Genomic DNA, 19,219 nt, shown 5'->3' with positions numbered 1-19,219 from the left:
AATTGTCGATATGACAATCGAGCGACCTGTTTGTGATAGAAATTTGTCCTGTAAGGGCGAGAGTTTGTTATCGATAGTTTTGATGTGCTTGAAAATTCCTTTTGGAATTGCAAAACATTGTATCGGGTAGGTATGTAAGGACATCTGTTGCAACTGTCATAACCTGCTTGCGACAGAAATTTATTCTGTCGGGACGAAAGTTTTTTTTTTATCAATAGAGTCAATCAATTGGGAGAAGACAAATATTTTTTTAGGCTCCTACATATGGATTTGAGCGTCGAGATATTGGTCTGACGAAGAGTTAGAGTGGATTTTAAGAGTACGAGTAATCATTCTTTTAAATGTTGAATGAGTGTTGTGGGAGAAGAAAATGATGTACTTCGAGTAATTGATCATTGGACCTGATGATTCACAAAAGTTTTGATGGTTTTAAGGGTTTTTCTGCCGAAGGGGGCCAGATGAAGAGATCCCTTTGTCAGGAATTGGAGTTTCTACATCCAGACGAAGCTTTTTCTGGCAAAGGAGATCCCCTTTGCTGGAACAGAGATAGATAGATAGAGGGAGGGAGGGAGAGAGAGGGAGAGAGAGGACAAAGAGGGACATAGAAAGATGGATAAAGAAGATGGCGCTGGTGTAAAGAGGAAGGAGATGAAGAGAGCTTTGTTTCTTTTTCTTGTATGAAGGTCACGACAAAAAAAAAATGATGCGACCTTCTTAATAAAGAAGAAGACGGCCAACAACTCTTGATTGGAGTGGTAAAAGATTTAGTCTTCCACTTTAAAGATCAAAGGTTCGAGGCACCCTAACAATTCAAAAAATAAAAATAAAGAAGAAGACGTGAGATGTAGGGGCGAGAGATGAAGTGGAGGATTTGAAAAGTGAAGGGGACTAAATGTTATTATTTACGGGAGTGCTACATGTACGAAGTCCTTGACAAAGTTCTTGACTTAATGACTCATTTTCACTAAAAGACAAAAGTTGATCAAAGTTTTTTAAAGTTTGACTTTGATCGGGACCGTTCATTTAGCATTTTGTTAAGAATCTTGTCAAAGATTCTTTGTACATTTAGCATTTCCCTATTATTATACTCTTATTAATAAAAAAATTAATAAATAAAATAATGAATTGTGATGCGGTCCAAGTAAAAGTTACTTTTTTTTTTTTTTTTTTTTTTTTTTTTTTGAAGAAGTAAAAGTTACTTGTTCAAAAAAAAAAAAAAGTAAAGTTACTTTCCAATTTGGCCACCTAAAGTATGATCAATTTTTCGCTTGACCCCTTAAGTTAGGAATAATGATGAGATGACCATTTTGTTTCTTTTTTCTGAGAAATCGTCTACGATCTATGTTAGTCGTTGTTAGTTGTTACAAGCCATTGATACATCATTAAGACTTGATGAGCACGATAATCACCTAAGTTAAACCAAGAATTAAAGAGGCCTAAAGCCTGACAACAAAGAACCTACTTTATTTAATTTTTTTTTATTTGATTCATACATAACACATAATGTATTAACAATGTTTGTTCCAAAAGAGAAAAGGACTAAAATCCTATTTTCTGGGAAGATTGAACCTTAATCCCCTTGGCATTTTTCTTAAACATAGGGCCCGGATGTGAAACTGATCATATTTAGGGGGCTAATAGGAAAATACCCCCACCACAATAAAAAACATGGTACATATTTTTCACTTCAAATCTACCGTTGCCCAAATTTGGATATAGCAACTGGACAGTAGGTTCTTCCTTCCCATTTCTATTCTTTCTCTATTTGGATCTATTATTGAAGGCAAAACCCTAGGATTTTTGTCTAAAGAGCAAACTTGAAGGTAATATGCTTCTCTATTCACATCAGAAGGTCTTTAGTTTTGAAATTTTCTTTTTGAAAATGCAAGTATGTGCTGATTATAAATTTGACATTTTTATTGCCAGTGATCAGAAGATCTTTTTTTCTGGTCGATATTTTAACATTCTTATTTCTTCAGTATGGATTTTAACTAGTTTTTAGGGTTTGGGTATATATTGTAGATCGTGTTGTATATATTTCTACAGATCTTGATGGTTTATGATATATTTTCTTATAGAGTTGACATTAACTTGAGTTAGACATTTATGAGATAATTCATGAATTTAAATGGATATAATGGACAATGGTGCAGGAGAGTATTATGTATAGATATTTGGGTGATATGATTCGAACTCAGTTTATATTTGAACATTAGCTGATATTCTCCCATAAGTTTCATATTTAAGCTATTAGTAGTTCTGGGTAGTGAATCTTTTCTAGGGTTCATATTGGGTTTGCTTTTTTATGTAGCTATCTATCTTCATGATACCCTTGTTACCAATAAGTTAGTGGTTAAAGATGCAGCCGGGGGTTTATGCAATGCTGAGGCTACCTTGACACCTTGTTAGATTGGTGTTCATTCTTTTTAGTTTCATATTTAGGTTTGCATCTTGGTGTTGTTGCAATGCTGCTCGAGACTATGGTTTGGCTCATCAACGCAAAAACTACTCCTAACGGCCAAAGCGAGCCCTTTCATTTCATTCTGAATGAAAGAATTCAAAATGAATCAAATCTCCCCAAGTAGGATTTGAACCTACGACCAATTGGTTAACAGCTGACCGATCTACCACTGAGCTACTAAGGAACAACGGGAAATTCGATCTCATAGAGTTCTCCCGTTCTCAACCCACGACCAATATGAGCTCGAAGTATTAAAATTGTTATCTTAACATTGTCACTAAAAGCGTGTTTAATTTCAATCTATGTAGTCAAATGACAATTGTCAAATATATAAAGTTGATAGCATCATACACAGTTTAACTGAAGGGAAGTCTACAATCACTTACTAAAAACATTTATGACACAATCTGTTCTGTTGATTTTAAATCATTGAGATTTGAAGTAGTAGTTGATGTGAGTTTGCTAAATCAGTCTGAGTAAAAGTATGAGTAAAACTCTGGCGGAAAGAAGCATTTCCTCTCATTAAATATGTCAGAAATGATGGATGAGGTGATTATAAATTTTCGAATATGGAGGACTACCATAAAAATTGTGATATCCTTAATGTTTCTCATGTTGCAGTTTATATGGGAAGAGCAATTTATAACTTCTAGAGATAGAGTCGAAGTGTAGGAGGTGGCCTACTTCAGCATTTGCAATGGAAAAACCATCATGGGGATGCACTTTTTTGACACAGTTTTCCCTCTGCTTTGCACTTTTTATTGCGTTCAACATCGGTGGGCTTCAGAGGTCAGTGCATATCACCAGTAAAAGGGATAGGCCTCTTGATCTGCATTTTTTAAGCGTTAGAGGAGGCTTTAGATCTCCAGAAGTACAGAATCACCTTCTTAAACAGGTCAGTAGTACTTCGAGTGATGTTTTTTTCCTTTACTCTTCATATATGGTTTATAATTGATGTGGATCAAGACTTTAGGGAAATCTTTTTGGATCGGCTAGTAATAGGTAAATTTCCAATTACTTATTGATTGGATTAACTTTCAAGTAGTAAGCTAATCCTCGGATCACTCATGTAGTAGGGCCTATCCTTGGGTCACTCAGATGGATCGACCAATTCCAACTACTTGTAGACATGTCTACACTAATAAGTTTCTCTTTGCAAATTCTTGTATTCGTTTTTTTGTTATCATGAGAATTAACCAATCCTATATTCCTACTTGAGAGTCGTGAGACATCATTATATAGTTCTTTGTTGAGCTCGTTATAAAAAATGACAAGAATAAACATAAAAGAAATAAGAAACAAATGAAGGAATAGTTAAATACAATTGATTTCACAATATCTTTTTAAGATTCTAATTTTACTTGGGTAATGACTATTTACCCATCTTATTTGAGGTATAAGGAAAAAAGAAATTTATTTTCTAATAGGTCGCCAAAGTTGTTCCTCAAGGAAAATAGTCCTCTATTTGTCTCATGGTTCTTTATCTATCTCAGTTTTAACTGTTTTATTTCGTATTTATAATCTTTTTTGTTTTTCTTATCAAAATTTGTGTTTACACTTCTCTTCAGTGTCATGACGAGTTCTATGAACTCTATCATATTTTCTGATTTGTTTTACCTGTTTCATTACCTCTATGGAGGATCTCAATGTGATATAAATTGATCTTTTACTTTAACCTTTTGTTGCAACTCAAACATATTTTTTCACACAGATGGAAAAGGTGGCGAAAATTCACAAGGTGGAGTTTGTTGTGAATATCAGTGAGCTGGGAGAGGATGACCCACTTATGCAGAATGTAATGTCTTCATTCCCTACTTTAATAGTTTAATCTACCATAAATCTGAATTACTAAGGTCCCCTTCTATTTTTACTGTTCCTATAATTTTCTCATTATTGCAACATATTTGTCGTATTGTAAATTTCAGTTGACTTCAAGTACTGCGACTAATTGGGGCCTTACCTTATGCTTTGCAGGGCACACATTATTTTTCATCATTGAAGGTTCCTTGGTACACCATCTTCTCTTGAAAATTGTTCATGATATGGGTCTTTTATAAGTCATCTCGTACTTCAAAGTATTGAGCTAAGCTTCACTAGAGGCTTATGATCAATAAAAGAAACAAATTTTTTTTTCCTTAAACCAAATAAAACTTCAAGTAATTGAACGAAATAATACTTCAACTATTGTAAAGTTCAAGAACTCGAACAATTTTCATAAGGGAAACACACTTAAACTCTAACCTGAAGTTAGTATTGGGAGCTCTTTATATGGATAACTTTATCAATACTCAAAGAACATATTAAGACTTGTGAAATTTGTTATGTAAACTAATACTATTGATTCTTCTTAGATATAAAATATGCTCAAAATAAGTTACGCTCACTTAAAATTTCTCATAACAACTACCTGTAAAATATAGAAACTAATCCTATTTTAATTCAAGAATGTAAATCTAGCAGCAAAATGAGAACTTTTGAATCCTTATCTAGTAACAACTAACAAACCAACAAGTCAGTAAAGTCAGAGTATATAACTTTTGACTATGGTAAAACAAAAATAGATAACTAGAGCATGTACGAGATTGATCTACATCATCCTCCCCTCCTTGAAGAAGTTCAACTTCGCTTGACATCAACTTCAGTCATAGTTTTAAAAATTGAACCTTTTCATATCTAAACTTAATTTATAGCTTTGCAGTTATAGAAAAACAATGTTTCGCTTTGACTCGTATGAGTAATAATTTTTCATAGGTATACTACTAATTCTTCACAAGGACAGGAGACTAAGTACTTCTTGAAGCAGATTCCTCTATTGCATGATAAAACTGTAGACATCATTGTTTTGGACTCTGGGTCGTTACAGGTACGCATTTTTTCTTTTTATGTCATGCTATTAGATGTGCACATAAGAATGAACTTGCAAGGGTTTCATGGTAAATGTTTAGATTAAGCACAGATAACAACAGCAGGTGTAGTATGTTTGATTAGTTTTTCCTAGACAAGTTCAAGGTGCCCGAACGTCTAATTCTGATTATATTGTATCTTTACTTCAGTGTTGTATCATTCATTCTAATCAGTTCCATGAATTTTGTATGGTTACAATCTGCAACATAGTTTGTCACGATATGATTTTTCTTGGTAAAATAGATTATATGCCACTTTAGGAGTAGAAAACGAGATAATATCCAAAGCACTGATACTTTCTTATTCTATTTCTCCAAATTCGGTAGAGTCATATTGTTCATTTAAATATTTTATTTTCTTGGTTAAAAGGGAACAGTAAGTGCAATTTGAAAATCGCCGATATGGTGATTCCTATTCTCATCAGTTGGGTTCAATTTGAAAATCGCAAGGAATATTTTAGTAGCGGAGGACAAAGTACTGCTGGAAGAGATCAATTAAACTGGCTGAAAAAGACGCTGGAAGTGATTAACAGTAACTGGTAAGCCCCATTAAAACTTTTTCTTCTACTTAGACAATTAAAATTTTATCAATATACAACGCTCCCAATAATTCTTTTTTTTTTTTGAAAATTTGAATGAATATATTAAGAAAAGAAAACGAGAAAAGAAGTACAAGGGGGGAAAGGGAGGTGGATATGTGGTAGGAACAGACTCCTCACATCATCCAGGCCTCCCAGTTTACCACCAGATCAATGAAGGACACTTTCCTAAAAGCTTTAACATTTTTAATCCATAGGAACACTGTTCCTTTTACATCCTCCACATCCACCTTTAGACGAAATATTTTCTTCTTTGAAGATCTTGTTATTCCTATCCTTCCATATGTTCCATATAATCGCTGCCGGTACCAGGCTCCACACCACTTTCCTGTGATTCTTCCTTCAGAGACCCTCCCACTGGTTCACCATCGAAACAATGCTATTGGGCTTACACCAGACGATGTTCACAGAGGAGGTGAAGTAGTCCCATAGAGGGGCCGCTACTTTGCATCTCAGGAAGATGTGATGTATGGTTTCTTCATCATGTAAACACATGATGCATCTGTTCGGGATAGCAAGGCCCCTATGCCTTAGATTATCAATAGTGGTGGGGGTTCTATTGGGAGCCATTGTCCAAAGGAAAACCCCAACTCTAGGGGGAACTGCCTTCTTCCAAATCGAGTTGATGGTGTTGGGGTCCAATTGTTGCTCCTCATTAATGAGACGAAGATAGCATTGGCTAACCGAAAGGCTCTCCCAATAATTATTTCCTTTAGTATATGGACATCTTTAGACTGCTTTAGTTTATTGTTTCCAGATCCATGTTTGTTTGATAACTAGATATGTAGCGAACTCCCTTCTCTAATCAAGACTTGTTCGTTTTGTGTTTTTCTTATGCCAGGCTTATCGTTATTGGATTGGACCCGGTGGTATTTTGTGAAGATTCTGATGACTTGAGTAAAGAAAAACTTTTTGCGCCTCTACACCATATCTTCTTGAAATATGGAGTGGTAAGAAAACACAAAGATCATAAACTTATCACTATGTGAGGTTCTGTTTCCAACTAATAGTATTATAACTTGTTTCGCCGTACATGATCTTCAGAATGTCTACCTGAGTAAGCAAGGTTGTCCCGATAACTATTACATTCGTGAGGGAGGTATAGCTTACATAGGGAACGTCGGTACTACTGACAGAGATATGAACGACGCTCATTCTCCTAATGGAAGTTCCATCGTGATCAGGTGAGTTCTTTGTCGTGTCTCTTGTGTTATCAATGAGCTCTCTTGATTTCTCAGTAATGAAAATTCTAGATAAAATATTTTCAGTTGAATCTGAACACCATTCCGGAAACTTGGTACTTTTTTGTGCGTAGAATATATTAGCCAAGTTTTGGACAAGCCCGAAAATCTTATTATGTATGAACTATGTACAGAGAAATGCAGGATGGATTTATGCTACACAGAATCAGCCTTCTAGAGATTGTGAGTACTTAATTGTCATCTATTTTGAGTTAAGAGATCAATCTTACTATATGGTTTAAATTAATGTGAACTTCATTTTAATAAATATAGGTTTCTTACTTCATCGACTCAACGGGAACAGCCATTTCCAAATCCACTCTTCTCCAGAGAGGTAAGGAGTTCATGTGATGAAAGTTACCTATTCTTCATCAATTGAATATGAATGGAATCAACGTATAGGGTTTACATAAATCTCTTTCGGTCATAGTAACATTCATTGATTGGGTTAGAATAAGCAGCTCCCTTTTATGATGCTTTCTTTCTTGTCAGAAAACCCAATCTAGGTTTTGTAGTTGATGCTCACTCATGGAGGCAGTCTTAATAAAATAAGTGTTGTTTGATTGGGTTCAAATTGAAATTGATTTTTGTTCGTTAACATCTTAATGTGATTGGTAATTTTTGGTGCTATCTCTTGCTTACTGAGAATGTAAACCCCCATCTATCCAAAATATGTACGAAACTGTAAAAGCGAAAATTAAGAGTCTACATAGGGGTTGAAACAAACTACAACGTGAAGTTGTGAATGGTACACACTACACAGCGAGACACTTGAACAGGTACAACTCGTGCCACTCTAAGTCCTTTATGTAAGCAGAATCATAGTCAAGTCCATTTACATATAGATCGAGACTTATCTGTCAAATAGAAATCGAAATAGAAAATAGATTATAGTAGAATGATCTCATTTGATGGCTTAAGCTTGATAAAGACTTATCTTACAAAGTCTCACCGAGGTATACAAGTCTCTCAGGAGTCCTGTAACAGCTTGTGAAAAGTATATCGACATATTCTACTCGATCCTTTCAAGAATTGCCATCTTTTATTTTATAGAGGATAGAAATTTGTAGAACTCTTGCCCATTATTCTCTGTTGACTTGCTCTACTCTTACCCATCTTTCTCTTCAGCTATCAATTTTTGTTGTACCCTTTCGCAAATTTTCTCTCATTAGCACATCGATCAAAATCACTAGATACTGCCAAACTACCAGTCGATAGTGCATCTACTATTCTACTTTGTAGTAAGGAGGTCCCAACGTTCGCTCCAATGGAAGTGCAAATCCATGATTAATTGAACTTGGGTATAAATAAACTAGTTAAATGAGCTATAGCCCAGTAGTTTTGTTGAGTTTTAGGCTAGTAATTTAGTTGGGTTCTCAACCCGTTTCTGTAAGGGTTTAAATTCAGCGGTTCGTGCTTATCACATCTTATTGATGTATCAATGCCTTTACAATGACCATTGTAGTCAGTATCAAAAAAGAATTACTAGATGTGCGTATAAGTTACTTAAAATGCAAAATATCCCGTAGGATAGCACAAAACTGAAAGGAAAAACGCAACCACAATAGATGAACTAAACATTAGGATGACATTTTCTTTCCTTACCAGCTTACAAGTAAGAAAAGAAAACCGAAAAAACAGAATGAAGATTCATGAACATTAAATTACTTCATCCTTGATTCGAAATAGGTTCGATGTCTTTCAAGAGCCCAACTATCTGATGCATACTAGGCCTCTTTGTTGGCAAATCAGCAGTACATAAATACCCAATCTTCAAAGCTTCTTCCATTTGAGTTTCTAATGATCCTCCTCTCTCTAAGATTTCAGGATCAACAGCTTTCAAACTCTGATGCTTTCTTACTAGTCCTCTTACCCAACTCACTAAATTCGATTCCTTCTCCTCTGAATAATCATCTCCAACTGGGGATTTACCTGTAATTAGTTCAAACAGCACAACTCCGAACCCATATACATCAGATTTCAACGTTGACGAGTCATTTTCTTGCTCCAAAGATTCCGGAGCTGTGTATCCTGGTGTTCCATGCGGTGTTCCGTCTTCTTGGCCATTAATCAGTCCGAAATCTGATAGTCTTGGCTCAAAATTTGAATCGATATAAATGCTACTAGCCTTAACGTCTCTGTGAATTATAGGAGGACAACAACCATGGTGAAGGAAGGCCAGTGCCCTGGCTATACCGAGTGCTATTCTATGTCTAAATCTCCAACTTTTCAGTAAACTTTCCGAACCAACGTTTTGAATTCCGTCACTGTTTTCACCAACTTCTTCACATTTATCTGTAATCGAATCTTCGGTTAATTCTAATGCTCTAACAGGATGATCATCATGAAGCAAGTTCTGCAAATTTCCGTTCTCCATGTAATCATAGATGGCGATTCTTTGATCCCCTGCTAAACAATATCCTGTTAAAGGGACAAGATTTGGATGTCTAACTCGACCAAGATATTCGAGTTCTCTTGCAACTTCTTCGTCCGTCATGGTAGAGACATGGACTAAAACCTTTACAGCTACATGAAACCCTCCTGGTAGAAATCCTCTATAGACTGGACCAAATCTACCTTCAGCCATTAAAGTCTCTTGATTGAAATGTGAAGTTGCAGATAAAAGGTCTGCAAAAGTGTAATTCAGCAGTGGCTTTTCGAAAATCACTAAAGGAACAGCTGTTGCAACCTTAACATCTGCAACCCAAGTTGTAGAGTCGGTTTTGAACGAAAATGGGCCCGAAATGTTTCGTTCTTCTTTGCAAGATATATCTGTAGCTTCCAACATTTTGGTTCTTCTTCTGAATCCAATAACTAAACAAACTAGACCTCCAAAAAAACAGACAATTGCGATTGTAATGGCTAGAACAAGCTTGAAATTATTGTGTTTGTTTGTCTTTCTTCTGAAGAAATCCGGGTTAGCTGCAATTGGGCAACTGTTTAATGATCCGATGAAAGAAGTTTTAATGGTTTCAGGTGATAATTGTGAATCACAGAAGGTCAAGTTGTTGTAAGAGAAGTTGAATCTCTCAACTTGTGGTAGTTTTCTTAGCAGAGATAATGGGATTTGGCCAGTTAAATTGTTCATGGAGAGGTCTAAAACTTGCAGATTTCCGGTACCCAGATAAGGAATTCGGCCAGTGAGCCGATTCCCTGAAAGATCTACTGAAACTAAGCTACTTAAGTGGGAGATTTCAGTGGGTATTTCACCAATGATACTAGTCTGAGATAAGTTCAGGTATTCTAGATTCGGAACCATTTCGATCGGAGGGAATTTCTGGTTAGAAAATTTATTATGTGCAAGGTTAAGATGCTTGAGATTATATGCTATATCAAAAGCATCGGAGAATTCACCACTCAGCTCATTCTCAGATAAATCAAGAAGAACCAAACTAGACCAATTGAAGCTAGAATTCAGATGAGAGATAAAACCTTGAAATCGGTTTCGACTGAGATCAACAACCTCCAAAAGCTCCATAAAGATGTCCATTATAGAACCATGGAAGTTGTTCCCTGAAATATTAAGATGGGTAATGGATTTCAGACCTAGAAAATCAGAAGAGCTTCCATGAATTTCATTCTCAGCAAGGTTTAAAGTCTTAAGCTTTGGAATTGTAGTGCCAAAGCCTTCAGGAACAAACTCAGTAAGCCTATTTGATGAAATGTCAATAGAAACAAGATTTTGGCAATTCAGAGTTGGAATTCCTCCATTAAACCAGTTCTGATTGAGTTTCAGAATTTGCAAGCTTAGAAGAGAACTGAAAGATTCAGGAATTATGCCTGAAAAGTTATTGAAAGAAAGATCAAGAGTTTCTAGTATACCAAAGTTACCAATGTCATTTGGAAGAACCCCGGATATTTGATTATAAGAAAGATTAAGGGTTTTAAGATTAGACCCTAAACTCCAAAAATCTGAAGAGAAACCAGTGATTTTGTTATTACTGAGATCCAAAGATTGAAGCATTTTGAGCTTGCCAATGGTATTGTCAGGGATGAAACCAGAGAGACCCAAACCAGAACCCATTAATCCAATAACATTTACTTGCTGAGAATCACAAAATACTCTTTCCCATGAACAAACTGGGGAAGAAAAGTTGTAAGTTTCAGAGGACAAGAACCCCATTTTCTTCAAGAAAACTGAAACAAAAAACCCATCTGTATTGGGTTGTTGAGAAAGAGAAAACCTAAATAACATCATGAGAATCATCAAGGAAGAAAAGAAACCAAAACCCATCTCTGCAAAAGGTCAGAAACTCCTAAAATAAGTATATAACAAGATACTGAAACAAAATCAGAAGCTACTATTTCAAAACCACCTATCTGAAATAAATGGTTTTTTGGGTCATTTAGATTCTAAAACTTCACTGTCTCTAAGCTAAAGCTAAAAAAGTAGGCCAGAAAAATTCTCATCTCATGCAACTTGGATTCCCCTTGTACCCAAGCAACCTGCAAACCCTTGCTCAAATCAAGCCTGCACCTTGAAAACCCACCATGGTTTAAGAGCTTATAGAGAGAGAGAGAGAGATTACATGGATTGGTTATGGTGTGGTCCAAGAGAACAGACCAAGACAACTGCAATAAACCCTTTTTGGCAGTGTTACAACATGACAAGCACCAATTCTTTGGTATGTATATGAATATATATTTAACAGAAACAAGGAGAATGGCAGAGTCCTTTAACAAAAAAAAAAAAAGGAGAATGGCAGAGATGGGGGTATGTATTGGGAAGAACAGATGACAGTTGTGGGGGGTTGGACAGATACTAGTAAAAGTTGATAATTCTTTATACATAAATGTACTGTAAATGGAAGATTTCAAGGAAATCTTTTGTGGGTATTGGTGAAAACAAAATAATTAACAATTAAAACTTTGTTGGTTGTAAAAATGATTCTATTCACAATGTTTTTATCCAAATCAATGCTGCCTTGATCATCACCCAAAGTGCCAAGCAATCATATTTCCCTAAAAAGGGCTAAATAAATTTTTTTAATAACCCTTTCCCTAGAAAGTCTTCCTATTGTCATATTTCTCATTCCAAGGAATTACATGCACCCTACTGGAGGAGGGGATGATGACTGTGTAGTTTTTATTTTGTATGAAATAACAACACTCTACATGACCTGCATTTTTGGATTCTCACTAGAACGTCTGTGAGAGATCTCCACGTGACTGAACGTGTGAGAGGGGAGCGAAATCATAGTTGTTCTCACATACAGTTCAAGTGAGAGTTCCAGGAGGCGGGTTAAATATACTTTTTGACGAATGAATGTGTGTAATTTTGTAAATGTCCTATTATCTTTAGGAGAGTGATATATGGAGTAATTATGGGTGTCTATGTAATGAATGTAATCATAAGATTTAATTTTATAGATGATGAAGATCTAGTGCCAAGATTGATGATAACTTATATCACCCATGAGAAAATTTGACTGGATCAAATTTTCCTAACAAGGATGAAGGATATGATATGAAATTATGATACCTCGGTGGAGTTGTCTATACTAGTAATGGTTGTGTATTTTGTCTATTTTTGGACTGGTAAGTGGATGAAATATCTAGACTTGTCATTTAATGCGAACAAAGTTCGAAGTGTGAAACATCTATTTTATCCTTCATTTGTATCTGTGAAGTGATTCATGCTAAATAATGGATGTACATAAATCCATATTAAGCTTCATGGATCTGTATGAGACTTTATAAAATTTGATCCTCAGGAGAAGGACAAAACTTGAAATATTCATGAATGGAATGTAGTAAGACATAGGGAAGAAAGCTCGTCCGCAGTTATGTTGTTGACGCTCTGATGACCCTAATCCAGAGAGCAGTTTCCATGGTCGAAGAAAATACTCGAAATAAGAGAGCAGCTATCGAGAATATGGTAGAAAATGAAAGTGAAGGGGAAACCGAGAACAAAGTTAAGGAGGAATCTAAAACTCTGAAGAAGATGATGGAGGATACTAGAGTAGAGGACGCTGAGAGGAAGAAATGTTACGACCGAACAAAAAAGTATTTGAGGATAAGTAAAGAAAAAACCGCAGTACTAATGAGGCGAGATCTTCAAAACTTAAACTACTGGTTGAGGCCAAGTCACGTGGCGGGACGCATGGCCACGAAAAGAACGTTATACGGCTCGAAGAAATCACTCAACAACTCTCGAAGTTTCTGCGCTTTCGAGTAATTGGGATGATGGCTGAAAGAGAACATCCCAGGAAAAGACATCCTCAATACAAAACGATTTAGCCGAGATCACCCCACAACCCTGGTTCATGTACACAGGTAAAAACTTAAAGTTAATTATTGTCATAAATTGTTTATTCATTCGACTAAGGTGTGGGGGAACTCCTGTTGGTCCAAATATTGGTCAGCTTTGACCGAATAAAAAATTCAAAAAGAGACCAAGAAACGAATGGCTCAACCCATGTCCAAGTCACTAGGGAAGTGAATCCGGAAGAGCTCTGTCACCTAAGCTCAAAATTGGGAGGTCAACACGAGTTCCCTAGACGCTTTAAGCCCCGCTTTGGCTTTGAAACAAACCAGGTCACCCAGGTTAAGGAGCTAACCTGAGTCTTGGAGCGGTAAGGTGGGTCAGCGAAAATCAATTCGGTCCTTAAGCCCGCCTTGCCTTGAGGCACACGGGAAGGCGTATTTGAGTCGCAGTTTATCCAACCCTAACCCCTGACCTGATTTGAGATATAAAAAAGAGAAAAGAATGATCAACTAAACCGGTGAGGTCCGTCCGCTTGAACAAAGCTAGGTGACTGGAAATGCTAAAACATGTCAAAAATCAATTTTCTACATGTGTGATCTGCGAATCATGGAGGAAGATTTATCATATCCAAAAGATATGCAAACAAGAAAAATTATTAATTTGACGACCATCAAAGCGTGGTCACGCCTACAACGGTGCTTCATCACCGCATCTTCTCAGCCGATCATTGCAGTCGGTTACCAAGTTCGCCCTAATTAATCATGCAAGGTTCAACTTCTAAACCCAGACTTTCAATTCAATCCTTTAACTGCAAAGACACTCTACTGGCTCGAGCGTCGGAAAGGAATTTGAGTTTTTTACAGGTTCGGTCCTTCAAATCGCAAGGAGAAACTCATTGTTCGTTGACTCTTCATTACCAGAGTGAGAGAACCTAAAACCAATTTTTGACATCATCAAAATCCATCCAAACTAATCCGCTTGGTTTTCAAACCGAACCAAAGAATGAGTGATCTGGTATAGTTGTGAATTCTTATAAACCAACCAGTTTGGTTCTTTTAAGTGGATTTGTTTTTGTAAACAGTCAAAACCAAACCAACTAATGGGGTTGAATCATAATATAAATATTATCTATATATTATATTATGTATATAATGATGGGTCAAGATTTTGTGTAAGATAAAATTCTAAATCCCAAATTCTCCCACTCTCTGTTAAGTTAAGGTTGTGAACACTAAAACTACTTTCAAATTTCCACGTTCGCACTATTGCACCAAGCACCACTATCATCTTCATATCGTTATTTTTCACTCTCTCGCGACATCTACTTTTAATCTTTCGTTAATTTGATTGTGCTTCAGATTTTCAAGGATAACAAGGTTGGTTGTATGAAGAAAGTAACTTAATGCTTTGCTTTTTATGGAGAACAATTTTGATCTCTCTATTACAACAATGAACTCCCATTATTTATCTATCTATTGTCATCTTCAAGTCCAGTAAGCCATAAATTTTGATAGGGATGGGTTGAAATTTGAGATAACATTTTTATATTTAGAGTCCAGGAGAGCATTTTTGTAGTCTATTGCACAATATCTAATCACTTTTAATTCATTATTGATAGATATAGGGGCCGGAGAGAGGGGATTTAAACCCTTGACATAAAGGGTTTACTATGAGTTACTGATTTTGTGTTTATGGCATATATATTTCGTTAAATATATTTTAATTGCTTTCTATTTTTGCTAAAGTGTCTCCCTCACTTTATTATAATTCGGGTATATAGTGCGAAGAGTTAGAGGAATGGTACAAGAATTTTTAATAAGTTTTCTCTTTAATTTTAAAATTTTGGAGCAACAAAGTGTGGTTCTTGTCGATTTTTTTTCCGTGTAAAAAGTGATCGAGACAGAGGTTGGTTGCTTGAATTCTACTTACTCAAAGGGGTAGAGTCTTGAATTGTCTTAAAGAGAGGGATGTTGTTTGCGACTCAACCCACGACAAACTTTATTTTCAATAACAAATTCAGAATTTTCTTTTTGTGCAGTTAAGGTAGAATATATTGTTCTTCTCTTCCTTGTCCCAACATCTAGTTAATTATTCAAAAAGGTAGGAAATCGTAAACTCATCCACCCCCTTCGATTTGTGATGCCATTTGAAGAAGAATATGTTTACTCCTAAACCTGATTCCTGCTGCATCTTTGTGTAGTAAATATCATTTTGAAATGTGATTCTTGGTAATCGCACTACAGTCCCACAAGTGGAACATAGTCTTATTGTTTTTCTTTAGCTAAGATGGAGGATTTGGGCGTGAGACATAAGATTTCTTTCAATCCACTGGATCCTATATATGTAATTGAACGGTCTTGATTGACATATTCAAAAGCATTGGTCTTCTTTATGGGAAATTGGGAAAATGCAAAATGATTATATTTGGTGGGGAGAATTATGGTTTCATTGTGCTTAATTGAGAAGGCCACATAAGGCACGCACGCCATGAACAAAGAAAAAAAATACATAATTGATAAAAGTCCAAGCCTTTCATTATTTCTGTTCAATTCATCTAGGTGGTGGAGTAAGAATTAAGAATGGATAAAGTAGGTCTTCTACTTGCATAAACTTTGGAGTTAAGAGTCTCTTCATTGACAATTTGTCCTTTGAGGGCTTTTCTTTTTTTAACAATATTATTCAAAGTATTAAAGTTTTCAGCCGCAAAAAATACGAGAACCTCATAATTTAATCAGGTTGAAAGCTTCCCAAAGTGGAGCGAAAAGATAGAACGAACGTAGAAAATCCATATGGGATGAGTGGTTATCTTCGCTATATCTGAAATGGAGACATTGCTGAGAGAAGAGAGTCCATGATGTAATTCAAGTGTAAATCCAAGAAATATGTGGTTCATATTGTTAACTAAAGATGGCGCCCTTAAGATTTTGTAACAAAAATAACAACTAACATAATTGTCTATTACCAATGGTTATTGCGACAAACTTCTGTTATCTCTTGCTCTCCTTCCTCTATTACTCTATAACAAATTATGATCTGAGCCTATAAATAGGTTAATTTTCTTTATGATTGTTAAGCTTTGTGGTCGAATGGAATATGAATTCTCTCTCTTTCCGAGCACTTCAACTTCAAATACTTCAATTTCTAACATCGCATACTTTGTCTCTGAAAAGCCAGACGAAACAAATTATGTGGGTTGGAAAGATCAGCTCGAGACTATACTGACCAATTCATACTTATTAAGTTGTGTCGATGGTTCAATTAAAGAACTACAATAGAAAGAATATTCGTATATGAAGCGAGATTCAAAATAGTTTTCTTTTTCGTTTAAATCACAAGCACAATTAGTTTTTAGCATTTGCACAAATAAGAGAGTATAGTTCAAATGAATTTGCTCAATACGAAGAAAATACCAACGAGTGTGCCTTGGATGAAGAACTCCAAATCCAAAAACAAAAGTTAACCTATTATAGATCTAAATAAATAGAACCGAAAATAAGAAAATACATTAAGAGAAAAGAAAATTGACTAAAAAATCAAGACCATTCATCTCGTGTTGGTCTAAGTGTATTTTTTTCCTGAGAAATCGACTCGATCTACGTCAGTCGTTACAAGACATTGATAAATCATGAAGATGTGATGAACACGATAATCGCCTAATTTACACTACAATCGGAGAAGCCTAAAGCTCGACAATAGGAAAGGGGCTTAAATCCCGACAAATTTATTACAATATTTACTTTATATATTGTTTAAATTATATGAGATAAATCTTGATGACAAACTACTTCCACCGAGACTCGATCTCACGATCTCATGGACTTAAAAAGGATGTCCAACACTAGTGTTGGTCTAAATTAGTAGCCTCCACTACTCCTATAATAGTGTATATTGACCAGTGCCATATACAAGTTTAATTGGACCTTGGAACAGACCATATTGTTCCAAAATAGAAAGATTTGAGAGGGTGACATATGTTGAGAAGATGTTTCTTGTCAACAGTATGGTTGTACACGGCGTAAGTATCATGATGACTCATCAATCATCTTCGAGCGGAAAAACTGAAACTCCATCTAACTAACCTTTCTTTTAAATACAAACATCATACATCTTTCTTTAGTTTGGGATTAATTAATTTATCTCTTGTTCAATTCTATGAAGAATAAGGTAGTTGACAATAAGGATGTGGGGCAAGGCCAACTTTACTCCCCAGACTATGCAATTCCAGTAGTAACTAATACTAATCATGGAGATGGAGAAAAGAAGAAGACGTTTTCAGCTGGAGATGTGGTAGCAACTGCTACAACATATACAATGAAGAATATTAATCAGAAAGTGATGGAGAAACTGCTGGTTGAAACAGGAATTAACCCTAATGATGCTTCCATGGATAGTGCTAGGGAGTTCTTAGAGATGATTAATAAAGAGGTAGGAGCTTCTACTCAAGGTATCATCAAACATGCTCTCCACCGTCTCAAGACTCATCTCCCTCAGATCATCCTAACACCTTCACTTCCCCCTAACCAGGTCTCCAAGGTTCATTTCTTTCTCAATATATAAACTCGATCTTTTTCGATTTGTGTGTCTATAGATAATGAATGTATAATTTGGGGGTGCAGATGGTAGATGATGCTGAAAGGGAAGTAGCAGAAGAGGCTGCTGCTGGAAAGAAAAGAAATTCCACTATTTTCTCTTCCAAGCTCTAATAATAATATGAATGTAACTTACTTTGTTTTGGTCTTCTTTCTAAAAATCTACACAACTAGATTATAAAGAATGCAAAATGAAGGCAACGAGTTTTGGTAGTAGTAGATAATGATGTGTTGGAGGGATAAAGAGGATTGAACTAGTGAATTATATTGTGTTAAATGCTTATCAACTAGCATATAATATGAAGGGTTAATTCCCTAAAGGCCCCCTACTATGTGACGAGCTTCTCGCCAGGCCCCCTGATTTATCAAATTTTATTTTTTATTTTTTAAGTATGAAGATCGCCGACCCGTGGCCGGAATTGCTGACAGGCCGGCGACCCTATCGCAGAAGATGATGATGTGGCGTGATAGATGATGTGGCAGAGAGAGGTGATGAGATGGAGGAGAGAGAATAGCGGATATTTAACGAAAAAAAGGGGTCATCTGGGTATTTTTATAAGGTAGGGGGCTTCGCGGGAAGTTTGTCACAAAGTAGGGGGCATTTAGAAAAATAACCCTGATATGAAATAGTTTAGACTGTCAAAATTTTACCGGTTTATGTGATTGTCAATATCAGACAAAAAAATCTAATCATTCCCCGGTTCTGCATAACCATTTTCTTAGAGAGAGAAAGAGTGATCGAGTTTTACTTTTCAGGCGAAGGGATCCTTCGCCGGAGTTTCCTTTTCTATGTTTTCTTTTTTTGTTTTCTGTTCTTCTGTTTCCTCTTCTATGTCGATTTCTCTTATCACCAACAATGAAGGGAAACGACAACCCCATCTATACCATCGACACTAATAATCCAACTCTCAATTTCAGAAACAGAGAAGGAAATCTAAATCCCATCAACGGAACCATCATTATGAACGGAAATCACAAAGAGGTAATTCAGATAAGATCTGATCAATGAGTAAGAATTCAACATCAGCGAATTCACCGAGTGATCCTTATTTCATGAGTTTGGTCTATTACTGATGCGGTTGATTTAATATAGTTTCATCCGATTAGTTGCATTTTTGGTTTCTCTCTATTTTTTTCATGGATGTTGAATACACATCGTTTATGATACCTTCTTCATCTCAACCGTTGGATCTAGGGTTTATTCTCACTCAATCACTT

At 35.8% G+C, this 19,219-nt stretch overlaps 2 protein-coding genes and 1 pseudogene across 5 annotated transcripts; 2 read left to right on the top strand and 1 right to left on the bottom strand.

The window, feature by feature from the left end:
- The first annotated feature begins 1,684 nt into the window (after positions 1-1,684).
- On the top strand, positions 1,685-7,778 carry LOC147564469 (Calcineurin-like metallo-phosphoesterase superfamily protein). 3 transcript variants are annotated; one of them, XM_086646821.1, is made up of 10 exons: positions 1,685-1,823; positions 3,115-3,356; positions 4,173-4,256; positions 4,436-4,470; positions 5,213-5,324; positions 5,815-5,903; positions 6,805-6,913; positions 7,008-7,147; positions 7,339-7,387; positions 7,478-7,778. In XM_086646821.1, exons 2-10 carry the CDS (start codon positions 3,159-3,161, stop codon positions 7,553-7,555), a joined length of 894 nt encoding a protein of 297 aa, XP_086502947.1. In that variant the 5' UTR covers positions 1,685-1,823; positions 3,115-3,158; the 3' UTR covers positions 7,556-7,778. The 3 variants fall into 3 exon arrangements, with proteins under 3 accessions (XP_086502947.1, XP_086502939.1, XP_086502955.1); XM_086646813.1 differs by having other exon boundaries at positions 1,690-1,823; positions 3,083-3,356; XM_086646829.1 differs by having other exon boundaries at positions 1,807-2,870.
- A 968-nt stretch (positions 7,779-8,746) lies between these two features.
- LOC147564468 (putative LRR receptor-like serine/threonine-protein kinase At2g24230 pseudogene) lies at positions 8,747-12,253 on the bottom strand (annotated as a pseudogene). The gene has a single exon (XR_015227398.1). The product of XR_015227398.1 is annotated as a putative LRR receptor-like serine/threonine-protein kinase At2g24230 pseudogene (transcript).
- A 5,311-nt stretch (positions 12,254-17,564) lies between these two features.
- On the top strand, positions 17,565-18,115 carry LOC147564467 (uncharacterized). Its single transcript, XM_086633287.1, has 2 exons — positions 17,565-17,945; positions 18,029-18,115. Exons 1-2 carry the CDS (start codon positions 17,565-17,567, stop codon positions 18,113-18,115), a joined length of 468 nt encoding a protein of 155 aa, XP_086489413.1.
- The last annotated feature ends 1,104 nt before the right edge of the window (positions 18,116-19,219 follow it).

The sequence above is a fragment of the Eschscholzia californica genome, unplaced genomic scaffold, assembly GCF_041429995.1.
Source record: "Eschscholzia californica isolate CP2 unplaced genomic scaffold, dmEscCali1.0.p SCAF_1, whole genome shotgun sequence".
Taxonomy (NCBI): domain Eukaryota; kingdom Viridiplantae; phylum Streptophyta; class Magnoliopsida; order Ranunculales; family Papaveraceae; genus Eschscholzia; species Eschscholzia californica.
Note: the sequence above shows the minus strand (reverse complement) of the source record. Positions and strands in the feature narration are given on the sequence as shown.